This window comes from Anguilla rostrata, chromosome 1 (genome assembly GCF_018555375.3).
Source record: "Anguilla rostrata isolate EN2019 chromosome 1, ASM1855537v3, whole genome shotgun sequence".
In the NCBI taxonomy this organism is placed as follows: domain Eukaryota; kingdom Metazoa; phylum Chordata; class Actinopteri; order Anguilliformes; family Anguillidae; genus Anguilla; species Anguilla rostrata.
This window is the reverse complement of record NC_057933.1, coordinates 52,715,771-52,732,871: the sequence shown is the minus strand read 5'-3', so window position 1 is coordinate 52,732,871 and position 17,101 is coordinate 52,715,771. Positions and strand designations below refer to the sequence as shown.

At 42.0% G+C, this 17,101-nt stretch overlaps 2 protein-coding genes across 2 annotated transcripts; one reads left to right on the top strand and one right to left on the bottom strand.

Moving 5' to 3' along the window:
• Positions 1-350: 350 nt before the first annotated feature.
• LOC135258589 (importin subunit alpha-6-like) lies at positions 351-5,282 on the top strand. Its single transcript, XM_064342056.1, has 4 exons — positions 351-539; positions 1,872-1,999; positions 2,189-2,367; positions 2,716-5,282. The coding sequence occupies exons 1-4, from the start codon at positions 366-368 to the stop codon at positions 2,901-2,903; spliced, it is 669 nt and encodes a 222-aa protein (XP_064198126.1). The 5' UTR covers positions 351-365; the 3' UTR covers positions 2,904-5,282.
• A 5,864-nt stretch (positions 5,283-11,146) lies between these two features.
• On the bottom strand, positions 11,147-16,547 carry gprc6a (G protein-coupled receptor, class C, group 6, member A). Its single transcript, XM_064341996.1, has 6 exons — positions 16,168-16,547; positions 15,520-15,811; positions 14,622-15,383; positions 13,958-14,173; positions 13,529-13,652; positions 11,147-13,421 (listed from the first exon to the last, which is right to left on the bottom strand). The coding sequence occupies exons 1-6, from the start codon at positions 16,341-16,343 to the stop codon at positions 12,310-12,312; spliced, it is 2,682 nt and encodes an 893-aa protein (XP_064198066.1). The 5' UTR covers positions 16,344-16,547; the 3' UTR covers positions 11,147-12,309.
• Positions 16,548-17,101: the final 554 nt, after the last annotated feature.

Genomic DNA, 17,101 nt, shown 5'->3' with positions numbered 1-17,101 from the left:
GCTTGCGTGAGTTCTGTTTCTCTAGTTAGTGCCTGTAGGAAAGGAGTGATTACACTGAAAGGTTGGACTCTGCAGCGAGCTGTGGGAACAGCACAGGAGATGCATGGCCAGACTCAGTGAGACACACTAGCGCGCAGATAGACCAACACGACACATGCTGGAACTTCTGTGCTTTATTTAGCTTATTTTTTAGAAACAAGCATGTTAGGGGATTAATCGTTGAGATGGCCGACAGTGAGGAGGTAGCCTACGTGTTATGAGCATTTTGGGGTGTTTCATGCATGTTGCACATGTTTATTTTTGTATGTTCCCAGTTTTTGTGGGCTGGCTGTGTTTGTAAATGTGCATTATCTGTACGTGCGTGTATGTATGCGTGTGTGTGTTTACCTTTGTTCTGTGTTACCGTTGCCCAGGTGATTCTGAACTGCTCAGTGCTGCCCTGTCTGCTGCACTTGCTCAGCAGCCCTAAAGAGTCCATCAGAAAGGAGGCGTGCTGGACCATCTCTAACATCACCGCCGGCAACCGCTCACAGATCCAGGTACGTTCTGTCCATGTCTGTCTACACATACAGTACCGTGCAAAAGTCAGAGGCCACCATTTCGTTTATTCAATTTCCAGTCAAGTCAGCCATTCAGGAAACACATGTATCAAACGGAAAAGCCTTCACAAGTATACATAATATCAAATCTAAGCAGTGTCTGTCCACTTTTTCTTTTGTGCACCGTACTACCTCTTTCAGTCTTTCATCCTTCAAATAAACAAACAAGTTCCAGCTGTGTCCTCTCGACAAAAGTTGTAACCAAAATTGTCAATGATGTTATGTTAGAACCCTTTGCTGTCAAAAGTTACATTCAAGCAAGCAACTACCCATACACACCTTAGCTCCCTTGCAGATTTATTTGTCATTTACTTCTAAAATAACTAAATGAGTTATTGGATATAAGATAATTCAACTGCATAAGGGCGGTGAAAGTCAAAGGAAAATAAGTTTCCAAAATTGGAGTTCAAAAGGTTATTGGAAGATACCTTGACAATGGGGCTGTAGACGTGCAAGAATTGGTAAACCACGTAAACTATTACCATCACAAAGACAGTGCTTAAAGATTTTATCTTTGAGAGATGGGAAAAAATCAAGCTCCACTCTTGCTTCAGATCTGAAAAAATCTACTGGTATTTCTGCCAGTCCTTCCACTGTGAGAAGACTGCTCAATGGTATGGGTCTGAAAGGATGCGTAACTGTCAAAAAGCCACTACTGAGGAAAGGAAATGAACAAAACAGTATATCCTCTGGAAACCATTTGATTGGGTGCAAATCCTTTCTACAGCAAGATAATTACCCCAGGCACACTGCTAAGAAGCTCAAGCTTCAAGTGTTTTCAGAACAATGGACTGGCTACCCCAGATTCCAGGCCCCAACATCACTGAATGTGTTTGGGATTACTTGGATTAAGAGAAGCAGAAAATGGAACCAGCTTCTAAGACTGAACTTTGGAGGTGTTTACAAGAAGCATGGAAAAATATCCCTGCAGATTCCTTCGGAAAAGCTCAAAGCGAATCTCCTGAAAAGAATGGAAGTCATAATAAATGCAAAGGGTGGACATGCTAAATACTGAAAGATTTGATATTTTGCATAGTTGTGGAGGTTTATGTGTAATTTTCTCTTAAATATTTGTTTGCTGCATTATTTTCTGACACTGACAAATAATTAACTTGCATTTAATGGCTGTTTGCACTGTAAAGTAAATAAAAGAAAGGGTGATTTTTGACATTTGCACAGTATTGTATGTAGTATTGTTGCTTTGTGCAAATGTGAGTATTGAATAATGTTGTGCCATGTGGGTGATGAAGACGTGGACATTCTCCTCCTCAGGCGGTAATCGATACCAACATCTTCCCCGTGTTGATTGAGATTCTCCAGAAGGCTGAATTCCGCACCAGGAAGGAAGCAGCCTGGGCTATTACCAATGCCACCTCTGGGGGCACTCCTGAGCAGATCAGGTAGCGTTCACTTCCATCTCCCACCTCTGGGGGCACTCCTGAGCAGATCAGGTAGCATGCACTTCCTTCTCCCACCACTGGGGGCACTCCTCAGCAGATCAGGTATTGTGCACTTCCCCCAACCCACCACTGGGGGCACTGAAAATGGAAATCTGTAGTTTCTGAGGTGTTTCTTTTCTCCACCTGAAGGTACTTGGTGTCGCTGAACACCATCAAGCCCATGTGCGACCTGCTGACAGTGATGGACTCCAAAATTGTGCAGGTGTCTCTGAACGGACTGGAGAATATTCTACGCCTGGGCGAGCAGGAAGCCAAGAAAAACGGCTCGGGCATCAACCCCTACTGTGCTCTTATCGAAGAGGCCTATGGTATGCACCTCCTATACTGAACCCCTCAGTACGGAGGCCTACAGTATTCCCCCTATTCACGAAGGAGGTGCTCATCTGCTTCAAGTTTTATGTAGTAGTGTTCACTCTCTTCCACTACCCTCCTAAATTTTGCCCTTCTAGAGTGAGATGAATATGGGGTCTAAATAAGCAACTAAAAGACAAGTGTCTCCTGACTCTTCATTCTTCAGGTCCATGTGAAGTGGTGCCTTTTGTCTGTTTAAGCTCTAGATAGCCATCTGCTCTTATTTTAAAAATCCATTTAAATTATTTTTAAAAAGCGAAAACACGCGTGCCTGACTTGTCGGCCTGTGTGCTGCGTCTCCCCAGGTCTGGATAAGATTGAGTTCCTGCAGAGCCACGAGAACCAGGAGATCTACCAGAAGGCCTTCGACCTGATCGAGCACTACTTCGGCATGGAGGAGGAGGACGCCAGCATCGCGCCGCAGGTGGACCAGAACCAGGGCCAGTTCATCTTTCAGCAGCCCGAGGGGCCCATGGAAGGCTTTCAGCTCTAGTCCTCGCTCCCTTCACACCCGCCCCCCCCCCCCCCAGATACAGCTAGCCAGCGCGGAACCCCCCCACCCTTCTTCTCCTCACTTCCTCACCCTGCTCCCATCCCGAAGCACCCAAGCCTCCACTCAGCAGTGAGGGCCACACAGACTCGCCTGCAGAGAGGACGAGAGACATTCCTCCAGGGGGTGGCCTCCAGCGACATTCTGCCCAGCCTCTGCCTCCCGCTTTGTTTCCCAGAATGCAGTTGCGTGAGCCTGGACACTGCAGCTCAAAAAAAGCTGTCTTTCCTCTTTTTTTCCCCTCCCTTTTATTTTTTAAATGTAGATACTGGTATGGTTGAAGCTCCCTCCAGAATGACTACCTCTTCCGTCAGTCCACGGCTGAACTACCGTGGAAAATGAAACGAGACAAAATGCATGCACGTCTTTAATGCTTGCAGTTGGGCCCCTTGCTACAGGATGTGTATGCACGTGAGCGTGCGCTTGTGTGTGTGTGTGTGTGTGTGTGTGTGTGTGTGCGCGTGGAGTGTAAATCTGTATGTATTTTACATTAGAATGTAATGTGTGTGGTCATCTGACGGTATGTGAAAAATACTCGACCTCTTATATAAACAGCAACTATATTTATAATCCCATAGATTATATTTTTAATCTTTGCTGATGCGCAGCAAGCGACAAGTTGTCAATGTTACCTTTTAAACTTGAAAGGAACAGCTGCACGTAAGATTTGCAGTGAAAATGCGCACAGTGTATGTAGCAGTTCCACACATGTGACTCCATGTGAATTTATTTATTCTGTAGAGGGGCTGCTCTGCTGTAATTGTTGGTGGGAGGGTGCCATTGGTCTCTGAAATGGATGTTGTGTGTTTGTGGCAGACCTGGGTCAAATAGGTATTTGTTTTGGATTTAAATACTTTTCTACGCTTTACTGATCTTGCCTGGTGTATTGGAACCAATGAAGTGCACTCGAAAAGTGCAAATCCAGCCTTCTGGTCATATTGGTAGGCTCAGTTACACCAGGCAAGATCAACAGAGCACAGAAAAATTTTTGAGTCCAAAACAAATATGTATTTGATCCAGCTGTGGTTGGTGGTGGAGGGGGGAAGGGAGATGGCTGTTGCTGTACTGTCATATATGTGCATTTGAGTGTGGGGTTTGGGGTGGTGGGACAGGGTACAAGTGATGTGAGGTGTGTGTGTGATTGGGGGGGAGGGGCTTCTGCTGGGTTTACTCCCTTATTCCCTGTTTTACATGCAAACTGATAAGTTTGTTTTCTCCTCCTTGAATTTGAAGATAGCAGGAATTTACCTGGCTGTCCCTGGCAGTTTTGTAACATTCAGCGTGATTTTTTGAGAGGTTATTTACAATTTGACATTTTAGCTGTAAATTTTTAGTTGAATTTAAAAACTGCTCTGTATATTATATATACGCTTATGAAACACATTGAACAACTGTAAACAAACATTTGAGATTTTTGAGGGGAGGGCAATGGTTGCAGGTGAGTTAGGGGTGTGGTCACAAGGGCTGTGCTGTGGCTTTGGGACATGGTGGGGTAAGGTAACGTAATGCTCAAGTAAAACACGTTGACAGGATAATGTGGATGTGAAAGTGCTCAGTATAAGGTACAGTACCTGAAATCCAAATCTCATTCTGTATCACCTGTCTCTGTCACACCTATAGCATGGCTCAGATGAAGCAGTGTTTTACATACTTTTTTAGTTGTTGTATGTACGCAAACTCTGCCGTACTGCCCTGCTGTGAATTAGCCTGCAGTTTCTGTTAATGATGCAGCATATTAGTATATCCATTTTGTTAACACCTCTCTTGGAACCATTCCCCCCCCCCCCCCCCCCTTTTTATTTTTTTATTTTATTTTATTTTTGGCTGTGTTTAAGTTTATCATTATGTAGACGCTGTGTGCATTCAAGTATGTTGGTTGATTGTATGCATTTATACAATACGGAAATCATTTGTAAACCTCTAATTGTTGAGCACATTCAATCGTGTACAGTTTTCTAATATTTCTCATGTTTGTATGGTTAGGCTTTTGATTGGTTTTCACATTGGGGGCGGGGGGGGGGGGGGTGTGTGGTGTGTACTGTCAGTATCTGAACTTTAGGACATCTGAGGACTTTGTTAGGGTGTGGCTTTGAAGTCACTGCTGACTGGAAGGGGTGGCACCAAGGACTGCGCCAGCAGCCCGTTCTGATTCCCACCTCTTCGCTGTGAGGGCCTTGAGACGGCCGACTGAATAGGCTAGTTCCTCTCTGTTTATACAATGCAGCCATTGCAATTGATTCGCCTCGATCAGTTTGCTTAACTAAGGAATGTCGAAACTCAAACATTATGTAGAACAAATAAATGTTCCGTTACATACCTGTCCTCTATTTTTTCCCCGGTATTTTTTCTTTCTTCTTTTTCTCAGTCAAACTTTCAAGTGCAGACCCAACCCATAACTGTAACCCATCTTTTCAAATGTGCATTGAATTTCTGTATTGAGACCAGGTGCTTTAGCCTGATGAGTCACCCCTAAGCCTCACATCAAATCTATGATGCATGTGTGTGGTACCAGATACACTGAACTTCCATACAGTATTTTAAAAAATATGAACATGGTTTGCTGTTGTGGAATATGACCAGGACTTGGTGTTGTCCCGTGAAGAGAGAGAAGTTTAGAACAAAGTCACTGTCCTGATCTAAATCTTAAAAGGCTTTACCTGCATGTAACCTAACCTTCTTTTTGGGGTTTTTGCTTGATGAATGACCGATATGGAGGGCTCATATAGGTAAAATGATCTCCAAATGTGAAAAAGTTAATGTTTTGTGTAGTATGGGTGGGCATCGCTAGGCAATGGATCAGGAGTTTTATTATGGGTGTATAATTTTTGTATCTGCTACAGCTTGTTTTACAATCATTTGATGTAATCCAGATGAAGGCCTTAAGAGTGTGCTGCGGGGCTTTTCGGTCAACACCAACTCCTGCTTAGTTGAGTTGGGGGAAATGGCACTGGGGTTAAGAAGAATTAAATAGGGTGTGCTACTTGAATAAATTGTAATTGATCTGGACTGCTAATCAGCCTGTTTGGTTGTAGCTAAAAGCATGAAAGGCTTAACCTTATTAGTCAGCCTCCAAGGATGGTAAGTTTCATCAATATAATGAGCCAGATTCTAACATCATCTATGCCCCTTTATCAGATATGAGATGTCAAACTTCAGTTGTCACTTTACAAATATAATGCATACCCTCTCTTTTTAATCTGCATGCATTATTTGATGCCCTAACATGAATGAATTGAATTAAGCCAAGCTAGAGATACCAGCTAGCCAGCCAGTTAACAAGCAAGAATATCATGGTGATTGATTATATTGGTCTCACATAGGGTTGAATCTGGACCGATTGTGGCTGGTTGCTCCATAGGACGATGCACCTTCAGTGCTTGGTTTCCAAAAAAAAAAAAAGTGAAAATGTTTAAAGGTTATACATGCATTTCCTTTTGAAACTATGATTGTCAGAAAGACCTAGACACCTGACCTTCAACTGAAACCCCCACAGGGGAAATCACAAGGTAGGACCAGTCAGGCCGGTTCAAATTCCCTGTATTTCCCAAGAAGTACGAAGAGCCTTAAGCATTAAGATCTAAATCTAGCATATCACACTGACTACTGCAGGTTTCAAGAGCAGCACCCTCATCTGACTAATGTTTTGATATCATACAGGATAGATGTCACATACACCCACAGAAGCCCAAGAGAAAAATTAACACCCCTGAAGAGACACTTGTTTTTAAAATAAACTCGGTGTTATGCATGTTTTTTCTATGACTTTGACAGAACTTATTTGGGAGATTCTAAGACTTTGGGAAATGTTCCTGTAATGTTATTTCACTACCAAATGGGAATCCAACTGGACTATTCTTCGTCATTCTCAGAAATGTGCATGCTCCGAAATATTGACTACACAAAAATGAAACTGCATTTGTTTTGAAGAATGTGAGCACTGGTGATAGGCTAGCCAATACCTAAATGGGGTATATTACCGTGTTTTACTGACGCAGCATATCACAGTGATTGTTTGATAATGGAAAAAATATATTTGATCATAAATGACAGATACCAAAAAACTGAAATGTTGATGCTGCTGACAAGAAGTACGTTTGGCAGGGGCTGGGGGTTAAAGCACCATGCTATGGCCCATGGATGAGCCTCACGCCGTCGGATTGGATCCAGATGTGCCGACTGTGGCTGGTAGCTCCATAGGGCTCTGCACAATTGTCGATTGCTTCACCCAGGGTATGGGACGGTTCAATCAGTTTGGTGTCTGCATTCTTTGCTGTCTAGTGACTCTGGCTGGGTGCCATGGACTGCATGCCAAAGCTGCATATGAAAGGTCTACCTCTGGCTCCACATCATGCAAGTTTAGCTGTAGTCTGTGGTGTGAAATGAAGTGGCTGGTCACATCATGTGTTTTGGAGGAGAACTGCGGATGTCTGCAGTCTCCTGATTCGGTCATGGAGTTTGTACATGAATGCGGCTGTGGTGGCAGATGATTGGCCATTCCAAATTTGGGTGGGAATTGGACGCGCTCAGCCCCATGTTGGGCACCAAATTAAAACAAATAATGAATACATTTTGGCTCCTGTCATTTTTGGTCAGAACAAAGTACAATAAAACAACCGCTATCATATACTGCATCAGTAAATTAATGATCATTGCCAATTAGCTAATTTATGATTTTGAAATAGTGTCTTTTGATAATAATAATACTATTATTTAACCTTAAATTGTTTTTCCCACATTTAACTCAATAAAACTTCCAAAAATTAGCTTTGAAATGTTCATGTGTATAATATGTTTGGAATGATAGGTCTAAGTATTAAATGTGCAATCCTAAAAATCATATATCTAATATAGTTTAGCTAAATGCTTATTATATCATGGTTTTCAACATTTTGTAATTTTAATTTAATATGCATATTCTGCACATTATCTGTAAAAAGTATGACAAAAAAGTAATTACTAACGACAGAATGTTGGTTTACATGTTAACGGTGTATTGTTGCCATTTTAACTATTAGAGTAATGCCCCAAATCAAACATTCAGGTAGACCTCTTCATAGTGACCTCCTCATAGTTTGTAGTTTATTTCCCATTGTGACATCAAAAATGAACATAGTAGATGCAAAGTGCATTGTTACCCTGTCATAGGACTCTCAAGTGCATTATTGCTTTTTCTTATCTTAGCCTTCGCCATTTTCTTAAATGGGTAACGCTTTACAATGAGTTTGCATGAATTTGGCACTAACTAATGTAGTTGTTAACAGCATTTGAAATAGTATCTCAGCTCCAGGAACATGCTTGTTTGTTTGTGTAAGGCTGCCCTCATGAATAACTTCATTCAGGGAAGTAGAAGGGGCTGAGATGACTCTTTGTCTTGGGATTTGACATCTGATTCTGGGCTCATAAGTTGAATGCGGAAAAATGCACCACAGTGACATTTCTGAAGAATGATGTGTAGACACCTGGTTTTGCTATTTTTTTACATTACTGTTCATTACTGTGATTCATGCAATCCACGGGTATTTTGGACTTCCCTAGATTACCCAATATATTTATATTTTTGAACTGTGGTTACTGACTTACTACTGATAGCAGAGACATGGAAAAATACATGAGATCTCTTACGAAGATTTTAATTAAATCACAGGATGAATGTCAGACCGCTGCAAAAAAATGTCCATACAATGGGAGCAATGCACCACTCCAGCACACTCATCCAAGCAATGAGGAACTGTATTTCGAATATCTAGTCTTTATATTTTCATCTTTGATAAACAGACAATATCATTTGTATGATCATAGCATATCTGCCCCCTCTCCTTGTTCTCCGGTCCACAAACATGAAAGGGAGAATCCTTGGGGAAGTTAAGCCATGTTGCATCTTATCTGTATACAAGTCTGGGGTGTCCTGGAGAGCTGTCTCTCCTTTGAAAGTTTAGTGACTTTGTCACCTCACGGAAGAGACACAGGACACCGTATTGGGGATCATAGACCCTGCGTGGCTACATGCCGCACAAAGATCCATATTCCTTTTAAGTTTGAATGCAATCTGTGACATTTAATTGAAAATACTGAGTAAAAATCTTAAAATCTATATAGATAATGTTTGTTGAAGCCTGTTATCTCCCTTTTTAGAACCAGTTCCAGTTCCAAGTGGAAAGCAATGTGGTACGATTTAGTCCTGTCCCATGGAAAATATTTTGCCTGAAGGTGGAGATCAACTGGGGAGATTTAGCAATTATTTATCTACAAATCACGAAGCAGATTTGATGTCCGAAGCAGTAGTAAACATTAATGTTTTCCTTTTATAGCTCAGCTGGATTACCTCCTAGCATATTCCTGTTTGGTCTCATTATAAAGACCATAAAACAATGAATCTTTTGATAATATCATAGTGCTTAGCCCTGCTTCCAACAACACAAGGCCACTTTAATACATACACTTTCTAGTTTTCAGATAAAACAGTCCCCGCTCCCACACCCCCACACTTCACACCTCATCCAGTCAGTGCAACCATGCATTCACAAATGGCCAAGAAATGTTGTAAAATGATTCTTGCGGGAAAAAAAAAAACGTATAAAAGTCCCAAAATTGGCTTTCTTTCCCCATTGGCTAAATGTCAGGTTTACAGTGGGCCAGGTTAACTGGGTATTAATTACGTAAGAAAAACCTTAAGTCCAGTGAAATTCTTTCTATATATATGTAATATGTAAATGACACTCTTGCCTCTTTTTTGTGCAGGTAAGGCAAGCTAAGTTGAAAATGGATAAGCATTGCCCCTTCTCTGGATTCAGAGAAAGCAGTATGCTTTTTTCTTACCCAAAATTGAAGAGACCTACAAGAAATGGGTTTTATATCTGGAGCCCACAGGCACTTCAATATAAAATAGCTCTTACAGTTAGTATATACAGTGTCCATTTTCGCATGGAACGTCTTGCAGAATGAGGTGGATTGTTAGGTAGACCTACCGTTAGCTAGAAATAATTAAATAGCTTTTAAGCTTCAACATGTTGAATCAAATATTTTCTTTATTGGGGTGTAATGTCCGGAGTTTGAGACTGGTATGGAGTCTAAGGTTAGTGTCTGGTAGCTCAGTGTCATAATGTTATCACGCATTGAATGATCTTCAGGTTTATCTGTACGATGATAAAGCCAGGTTTATGTTGCTTTCATTGTTTTCTCTGGTAGTGTAAGGTAACTGCATGAGACAATCTGCTCTAACCGGCTCTAACCTAGCCAGCCATGAGGAATGGTTTACATATGATGTGTCTTACGGATATGAATGTTAATTAGTGCAGGATATACACCCACACTGACCCCTCACAATAATCTAATCATGCTTATTACAATTTAATGATTAGAATTGGGTTAAGAACTTGAAAGACAACCAATTGTCAGTTCTGGGGAATATAACACTATTTTCAGTGTCTTTGACTTTTAACTGTTTCAGTAATTTTAATGCTAATATAAAATACTAGCTAAATGCTTATTATGTCATGGTTTTCAACATTTTGTAATTGTTTAAAACATTTAAACATTTCATATGGAAACCCTGGCCTTGATTCATACATTTTATTTACTTCATTTTCATCAAGTTAATTTTCTTTGTTCTCTTGAGATCACAAGATATTTATGCCATTCTCTCAAAATAACGAATGTTGTTTTCCTGAAATAACGGCATTACTATTATCAAGATCTCAAGATAGTGATTTGTTATTTCATGATAATGACATAAAATAACCCAAGATCTCGAGAAAACAAGGAAAATGTATTCGTTATTAGTCGTTATAATGACAAAAAAGTAATTACTAACAACAGAAACTGTGTTTACGGAATTATATGTGTATTGTTGCCAGTTTAACCATTGTTATCCTGTCATAGGACACTTAAGTGCATTATTTCCCTTTCTGATCTTGGCCTTTGTCAGAATTTCATTAAATGTTCTGCTATGCTCGTAGTATATGTGCATGTAACAGCATTTGAACCTGTATCTCAGCTCCAGGAACATGCTTTGTTTATGGAAGGCTGCCCACTTAATTTAGGGCAGTAGGAGAGACTGAGATGACTCTTTGTATTCGCTTTTGACATCTTTTGCAAGGCTAAAAACATGAATGCGGAAAAACGCACCACAGTGGCATTGCTAAAGAATGACGTCTACACACCTGGTTTTGCTATTTTCATTTATTACTGTTTGTGAATCATGGTCATTGTAATCGACCGGTATTTTGGACCTCCCTAGATTACTCAATATAATTTGTTTTTGAACTGTGAGTTACAAACTTATAGCTGAGACATGACAAAAACCAGAGATTTCATAAGAAGATTTTAATTAAATCACAGGATGAATGTCAAATCGCTGCAAAAAAATGTCCCGGCAATGGGAAAAATGTGACACTTTGGTGCACTCATCCAAGCAATGAGCAACTGTATTTACACAATTATCTGAAATGACAAAAACAATGATCATAATTGAATTAGCATTAACAGTACAGTAATTGCAGTAACAGTAATTTAATGCAATGTCAATCATTTATCATATATTGACAAACTTGCATGAGCACACACATACACACACACTAACACACATACACAAATACCTAAGACATTAAGGGGTTACTGTATTAAGGGGTAGAATATGAATCTCCTTGTGAAGACGGTGGTTGGTACAATTGATACTGGCCAGCAGGATCAAGGAATCAAGGCTGAGATATAGAAGTCTAGCTGAGCTCAGTCCAAGGATCATAAAAACAGCTAGCTAAGCGGTAAAGCTATAAGCATGGTGACATGCTGTAAATAAGGGTATCTGCCTCTCATATTTCTGTTTTATTGTTTGGAATAAGAGGAGAGCAGCATGTCCCCTCAGGCTCTAAGTAAAAGAAAACAGAGGTTTTAAATTACAGTACAAAGCTTTACAGCTGTACACTTGAGTGCAATGCACTACATATAAATTAAGTCAACATACCTATACAATGTAACATATTTACAAAAGCTTTCACAATGACAGCAAAAATGCAGCAATTTAATTTCCCTTTCCAAGGCAAAGTCAAGCCCCGTACACGCCGTTAATGTTTTTGTTTTTATTTGTTTGAATCAAACACGGATTCAGTTAAACAAGATATTGTTGGTGTGACTTCCACAACTTCAGTGAAAAGCCATCCTAGAACTAATTCATGATTCCAATATGAAAACAGCATTTAAAACCATTTTTATTATTGATAAAATAAGTGTTATCTAAGTTCATATTTTGTACCAAGTAAGATAAATATTTAAATAATCACAATGTGTGCTTTCTTTTCAGTCAAGGACATGTTTTTCTTTTGGGCACCTATGAAACAAATTGCTCTTCTGTTTTTCATACGCTGGCATTTCTCCTCCTACAAAAGACCTTGAGTGATTTAACCGGGATCACTACATTCAAACTCTTTTCAGGAGTGAAGCAGCCCAGTGCAATAGTCTGCACTTCCTTTTTGGAAAAGTCAACAGATGGTGCACTTATAACTGAGCAGTGTATTGGAGAGTTCTTACTCACAGAGCTGTCAGTCTTGTTTCTGCTCCATGACTTAGAGGAGTATTCGTATAAGGTCTTAAAGAAGGCATCCTTAGTGTTTGTCTCCTTTTTAAAGAGTATTATGTAGCATTTTGGGAAGAAATGGCAGCTCAGAATACCATAGCTGGAGATCAGAATGACCACCATTTCCACAGCGGGCAGGTACTTCCCAACGGTGGTGACGTAAATGGGGATGAAGGTGACCCATGAAATGAAGTAGATGAGCATGCCGAAGGTGATGAATTTAGCCTCGTTGTAGTTCTCAGGCAGCTTCCGCCCCTTGAAGGCACAACCGAAACACACGAGTGCCAGCAAGGCGGTGTACCCCAGCATGGCACCAAACGCCACGTAGGAGCCCTCAAAGCACTCTGCCAAGATGGTGGTGGGGTAGGGGGTGCTCCTAGCCCCGGGGGAGCACAGGACCAGCCAGAGTGTGCAGAGGACAGCCTGTAGCCCCACGCACACTCCGATAATCCAGTAGGGCCGGTAGAGCCTGCGAAGGGCTGCCCGCACACCAGAGGTGAAGTGGAAGGCCAGCAGGATCTTGAGGGACTTCACCAGAATGCAGGAGACGCAGCAGGTGAAGCTGAGCCCATACAGCACCTGCCTCACCTGGCACTGCAGATTGGTCGGCTGGCCCACAAAGAGTAGAGTGCTGACGAAGCTGCCAGCCAGTGACAGGAGGGTTAGGTGGCAGATGGGGCCTCCGGCGGCCTTCACCACTGGAGTGTGGCGATGTCTGACAAAGAGCACCACCATGATGAAGGTCTGCAGGATCCCCAGGGTGGCCAGTGCCACTAGGACCACTCCAAAACCATCTTCCCACGAGAAGAAATCTAGAGTTTTGCGTATGCATTGAGTACTCCCAGCTGTGGCCCATGCAATATTTGTGTCACAGCTGAAGCATTGATCTGAGTCTGGGAACAGAAAGTACATAAATATTTGCATGGAGTTTGGTATGGTATTAATAGTAGGGAGGAGTGGGACTGAATGCACTGGCACATCAGGAAGAGCTAGAACTTACCTGTGTCATTGGAAAAATGATTCTCTGTGCAATTAATACACTCATAACAACAGATGTGCTGGCCTTCAGCTGTCTTCTTAAACTGTCCAGGTGAACATTTAGGTGAACACCTTGATACCACCTTCTGAGGAGAAATAAGACATTCAGAATGCTTTAAATCTGAAAATTGTCTCATGTGTAAACACAGAAACACTAATATGATTGAGACTGACTACAATATAGAGACACTTCCTTGGATATAGATACTGTAGGTAACCAATGGAGACTAGATTTGACTTGAGAGTCTGAGGGATCTGTGAAAGTTGTTTCCATAACTTATAATGCAGCCATTTCACGCCCCCTCAAACTGGTCAAAGTTGTGAAAACAAGTTCAGCTGATACAGGAGGGTGTCCATATCTGTCAGCCAAGAAAATGAAGTAAGGATTTACCTGTAAATCCAAGATTTTCTCCATGGTGGCCTGGCTTGTAAATGAGAAGTTGTGGGTCCAAGGGTCATACTGGGCCACAACATCACTGACATTGATGATTCCCTTGTCTGAACTCCACAAGGTGATATCGTAGCCCAGGTTCAAGTCTCCATTGGAATCAAATGTGTAATTTTTCCCTTCCATTTGAAATGTGGATTTCCTCAGTTCTGTAAGTAACTGTAATGAAAAAAAAAATTGCTTACATTTCAGTGGGGATCTTGAGGTAAAGAAAATAATACATACAATGTATTGTTTATGTGGGAGTTTGTATCTCCAGAACCAGGTATTAAGGGCTTGATAATATCACAAGTTCATAAAGGTATTAATGTATATGCAGATTTTGGCTTGTCTGGCAGCCAGAAAGAAACAGGAATATTGGCCTTGCTATGTCGCTGTTCCAGCAGGTGTGAGCACTGCTCCTTCTAACCAGCATGTGGCGTATCCCCTGACCCTGATGTTTGGATATATGAACCACAATGCACCTCACTTCTTGAATGAAATTAGTTACTTGTACCACATTCTGGGTAGAGACCCTCAGTGAATGATGTTGGAACATAAGGAGTAAATAATAAATTAATATCCTGTACTGGAGTTATGTCTGTTTTAGGCTAGATTTGGGCATTACCTCCCAGGGTTGTATGTTCTTCGATGCCCTGCAGTCTTTCACAGAACAGAGCTTTACCACAGCATGGGCGATTGCATTGACAGCCAAGTTTATGCTAAATATGGAGTCAGACTTTACGTTTTTCATCAGCTTATCTGTGGGAGGCCTTCCCTGGACCTCGCTCTGGTTCTGCAAGGTAGGAAGTAACTCATTCAGTATGGAGCTATTCGCCAGGGGGTCTCCTCTGATGTCCAGTCCTCTCAGGTAGTGAAGGAAAGAAGAGATGTCCCCTCTCTTGAACGTGAAGCCCACCACCGTCCCAACGCTGCTCAACTTCTGCCCTTCAAGTGCACTCTTAGAGGTGGACCATGCATCACTGGCAATCCAGACCCTGTTCAGATCCCCTTCACCCAAAGAACTGAATATGGCCTGCATGTGATTGTGATTGGCAAATGAAACAATGACCTTGGCCTTGAGGTTCGCACGGATGGTCTTCACAGCCTGTGAGATCCTGTTGTGGTAGTTGCTGTCGGACGGGATGTCGCACAGGATCTCTTTGAAGGCGATGCAGATCCCGGCTTCTGCTGCCTGGGACAAAAAACTGTTGAGAGCAGCAAGCCCATATTCCCCGTCCGTGGTGATCATTCCCACCCAGTTCCATCCATTTGCGGTTAGGAGCTTCACCATAGCATTCGTCTGGTGGTTGTCACTGGGCACAGTCCTCATGAATCCTGGGAAGCGATTCTTGTCACTCAGGATCGCTGCCGTCGACTCGTAGCTTATCTTCAGGGAAGAATCAACAGGATGCAATTTAAAATCAATATGGCAACTAGGCAATTCAGGCAAATTCATGTCTGGCAAATACAGTGATAGAAATTGAGGCAAGGATAGAGCAAGCATGGGTACAAGAAACTGGCACCTGCGGGATGAGCTCCATGTTCAGCTGCCTAGCAATTGCGATGGACACTTCGGAGAAGGCGGCTCCGACGACGGCCATGATGGGTTGAGGGCAGGATGAAGAATAGATCTGTTCCTCACTGCCTGCAGCTTTGGCCGTTATGGATTGAGTGGCATACAGTGCAGTGGTGACATCACTGCAGGAGTCGAAAAGGCAGTAGCCCAGTCTGATCCCGCCCAACATGGGGGACTTGTTAATGGAATCCACCGCCTGGATCATCGCCAGGGCCTTGTTGAGCCCTACCATGTCCAGCCTGACAGTACATCAGTAAAGACTAAGTGACTATCAAGGTATGTGGTTCACACACAATCAACACAAAATCTTGCAGACACATGCACTCCTCTACACACACACACACACATACACATACCTACACACTCTCTCTAACTTGGACACACATCATACACAATGAACTCTTTCCATCTGTATCTCACCATCTCTCTCTCTTTCTCACACACATACACACACACACACACACACATACACACCTCAGTATCAGTGCTTGTAGAGGTATGGAGAAAGCGAGGGACAAACAAAATTATTTCTGACCCATAAAAAAAAAACATTATTCCCAGAGAATCCCTAAGGGTCCTCTCCATGGATACTCACCCTGTACACTTAGGGGGCGTTGGGTGTGTGAGGCTGGTGTTAAGGATGGCCCCGTGGACAGGAAAGATTCCAGCAATGGTGATGTCCCCAGGGACTGAGATTCCAAGGGAAACAGGGACAGTTCTGCCCAGTGCAAGGCTGAACCACAAGAACAGGACACAAGCTAAATGTGACATCTCTCCCTCTTTTTCACTCCTTGTTTATCCTTTCTTTCTGTCACTCTACCTTTCTTCCTTGGTTTTCTCCCTCACACTGTCTTATTCTCACTATCTGCTTTTTTCTTTTCTGTTTCTTTTTCTTTTCTGTTTGTCTCTTCTCTCTTGCTTCCTTATTTATGCAGTTCGTGACAGACTGACAACATTAACTTGAAGGTCCTCAACAAAAATAGAGGCAGAGCAGCACCATTTCCTTGTGCTCTCACACCCTCCTCAGGGTGAAGGCGGGTCCTGCCCCCTCCTCCCCACCATTCTTAGACCGCCCACTCCCTCTCTCTTTCAGACAATCCGGGAGGAAGCACATATATGTGTTGCTCATATTTTTACCTCTCAAGTTTTTTTCCCCCAACAGTTATAGTCTCACTGTCCCTCAGGCTACGGCAGACTATCACAGATTTTTCCACAATTTCTGCAGAATGTCCCTCTCCCAACAAAATCGAAGTGTCCGGAGTATGTCTCCCTCACTACATTTTCCCCCTTTTACTATTTTCACTTGTTTTAATTTGTTCATTATATTCACAATTGTATTCATGTGAAGCACATCTTCTGGGCTAAGTCTTAAAGTAAGTTCCATCTCCCAAACGCACAGACTTGCATATAGACTGAAAAACGCAGGCATGTAGTGGTTGAATTGTTATTTTAAACTGTTGGCCTTTTGTATCAGCTTTTTGAACAAGAATTTGCATATTTAATTATTTATTCTTTAAGCCCGATATATT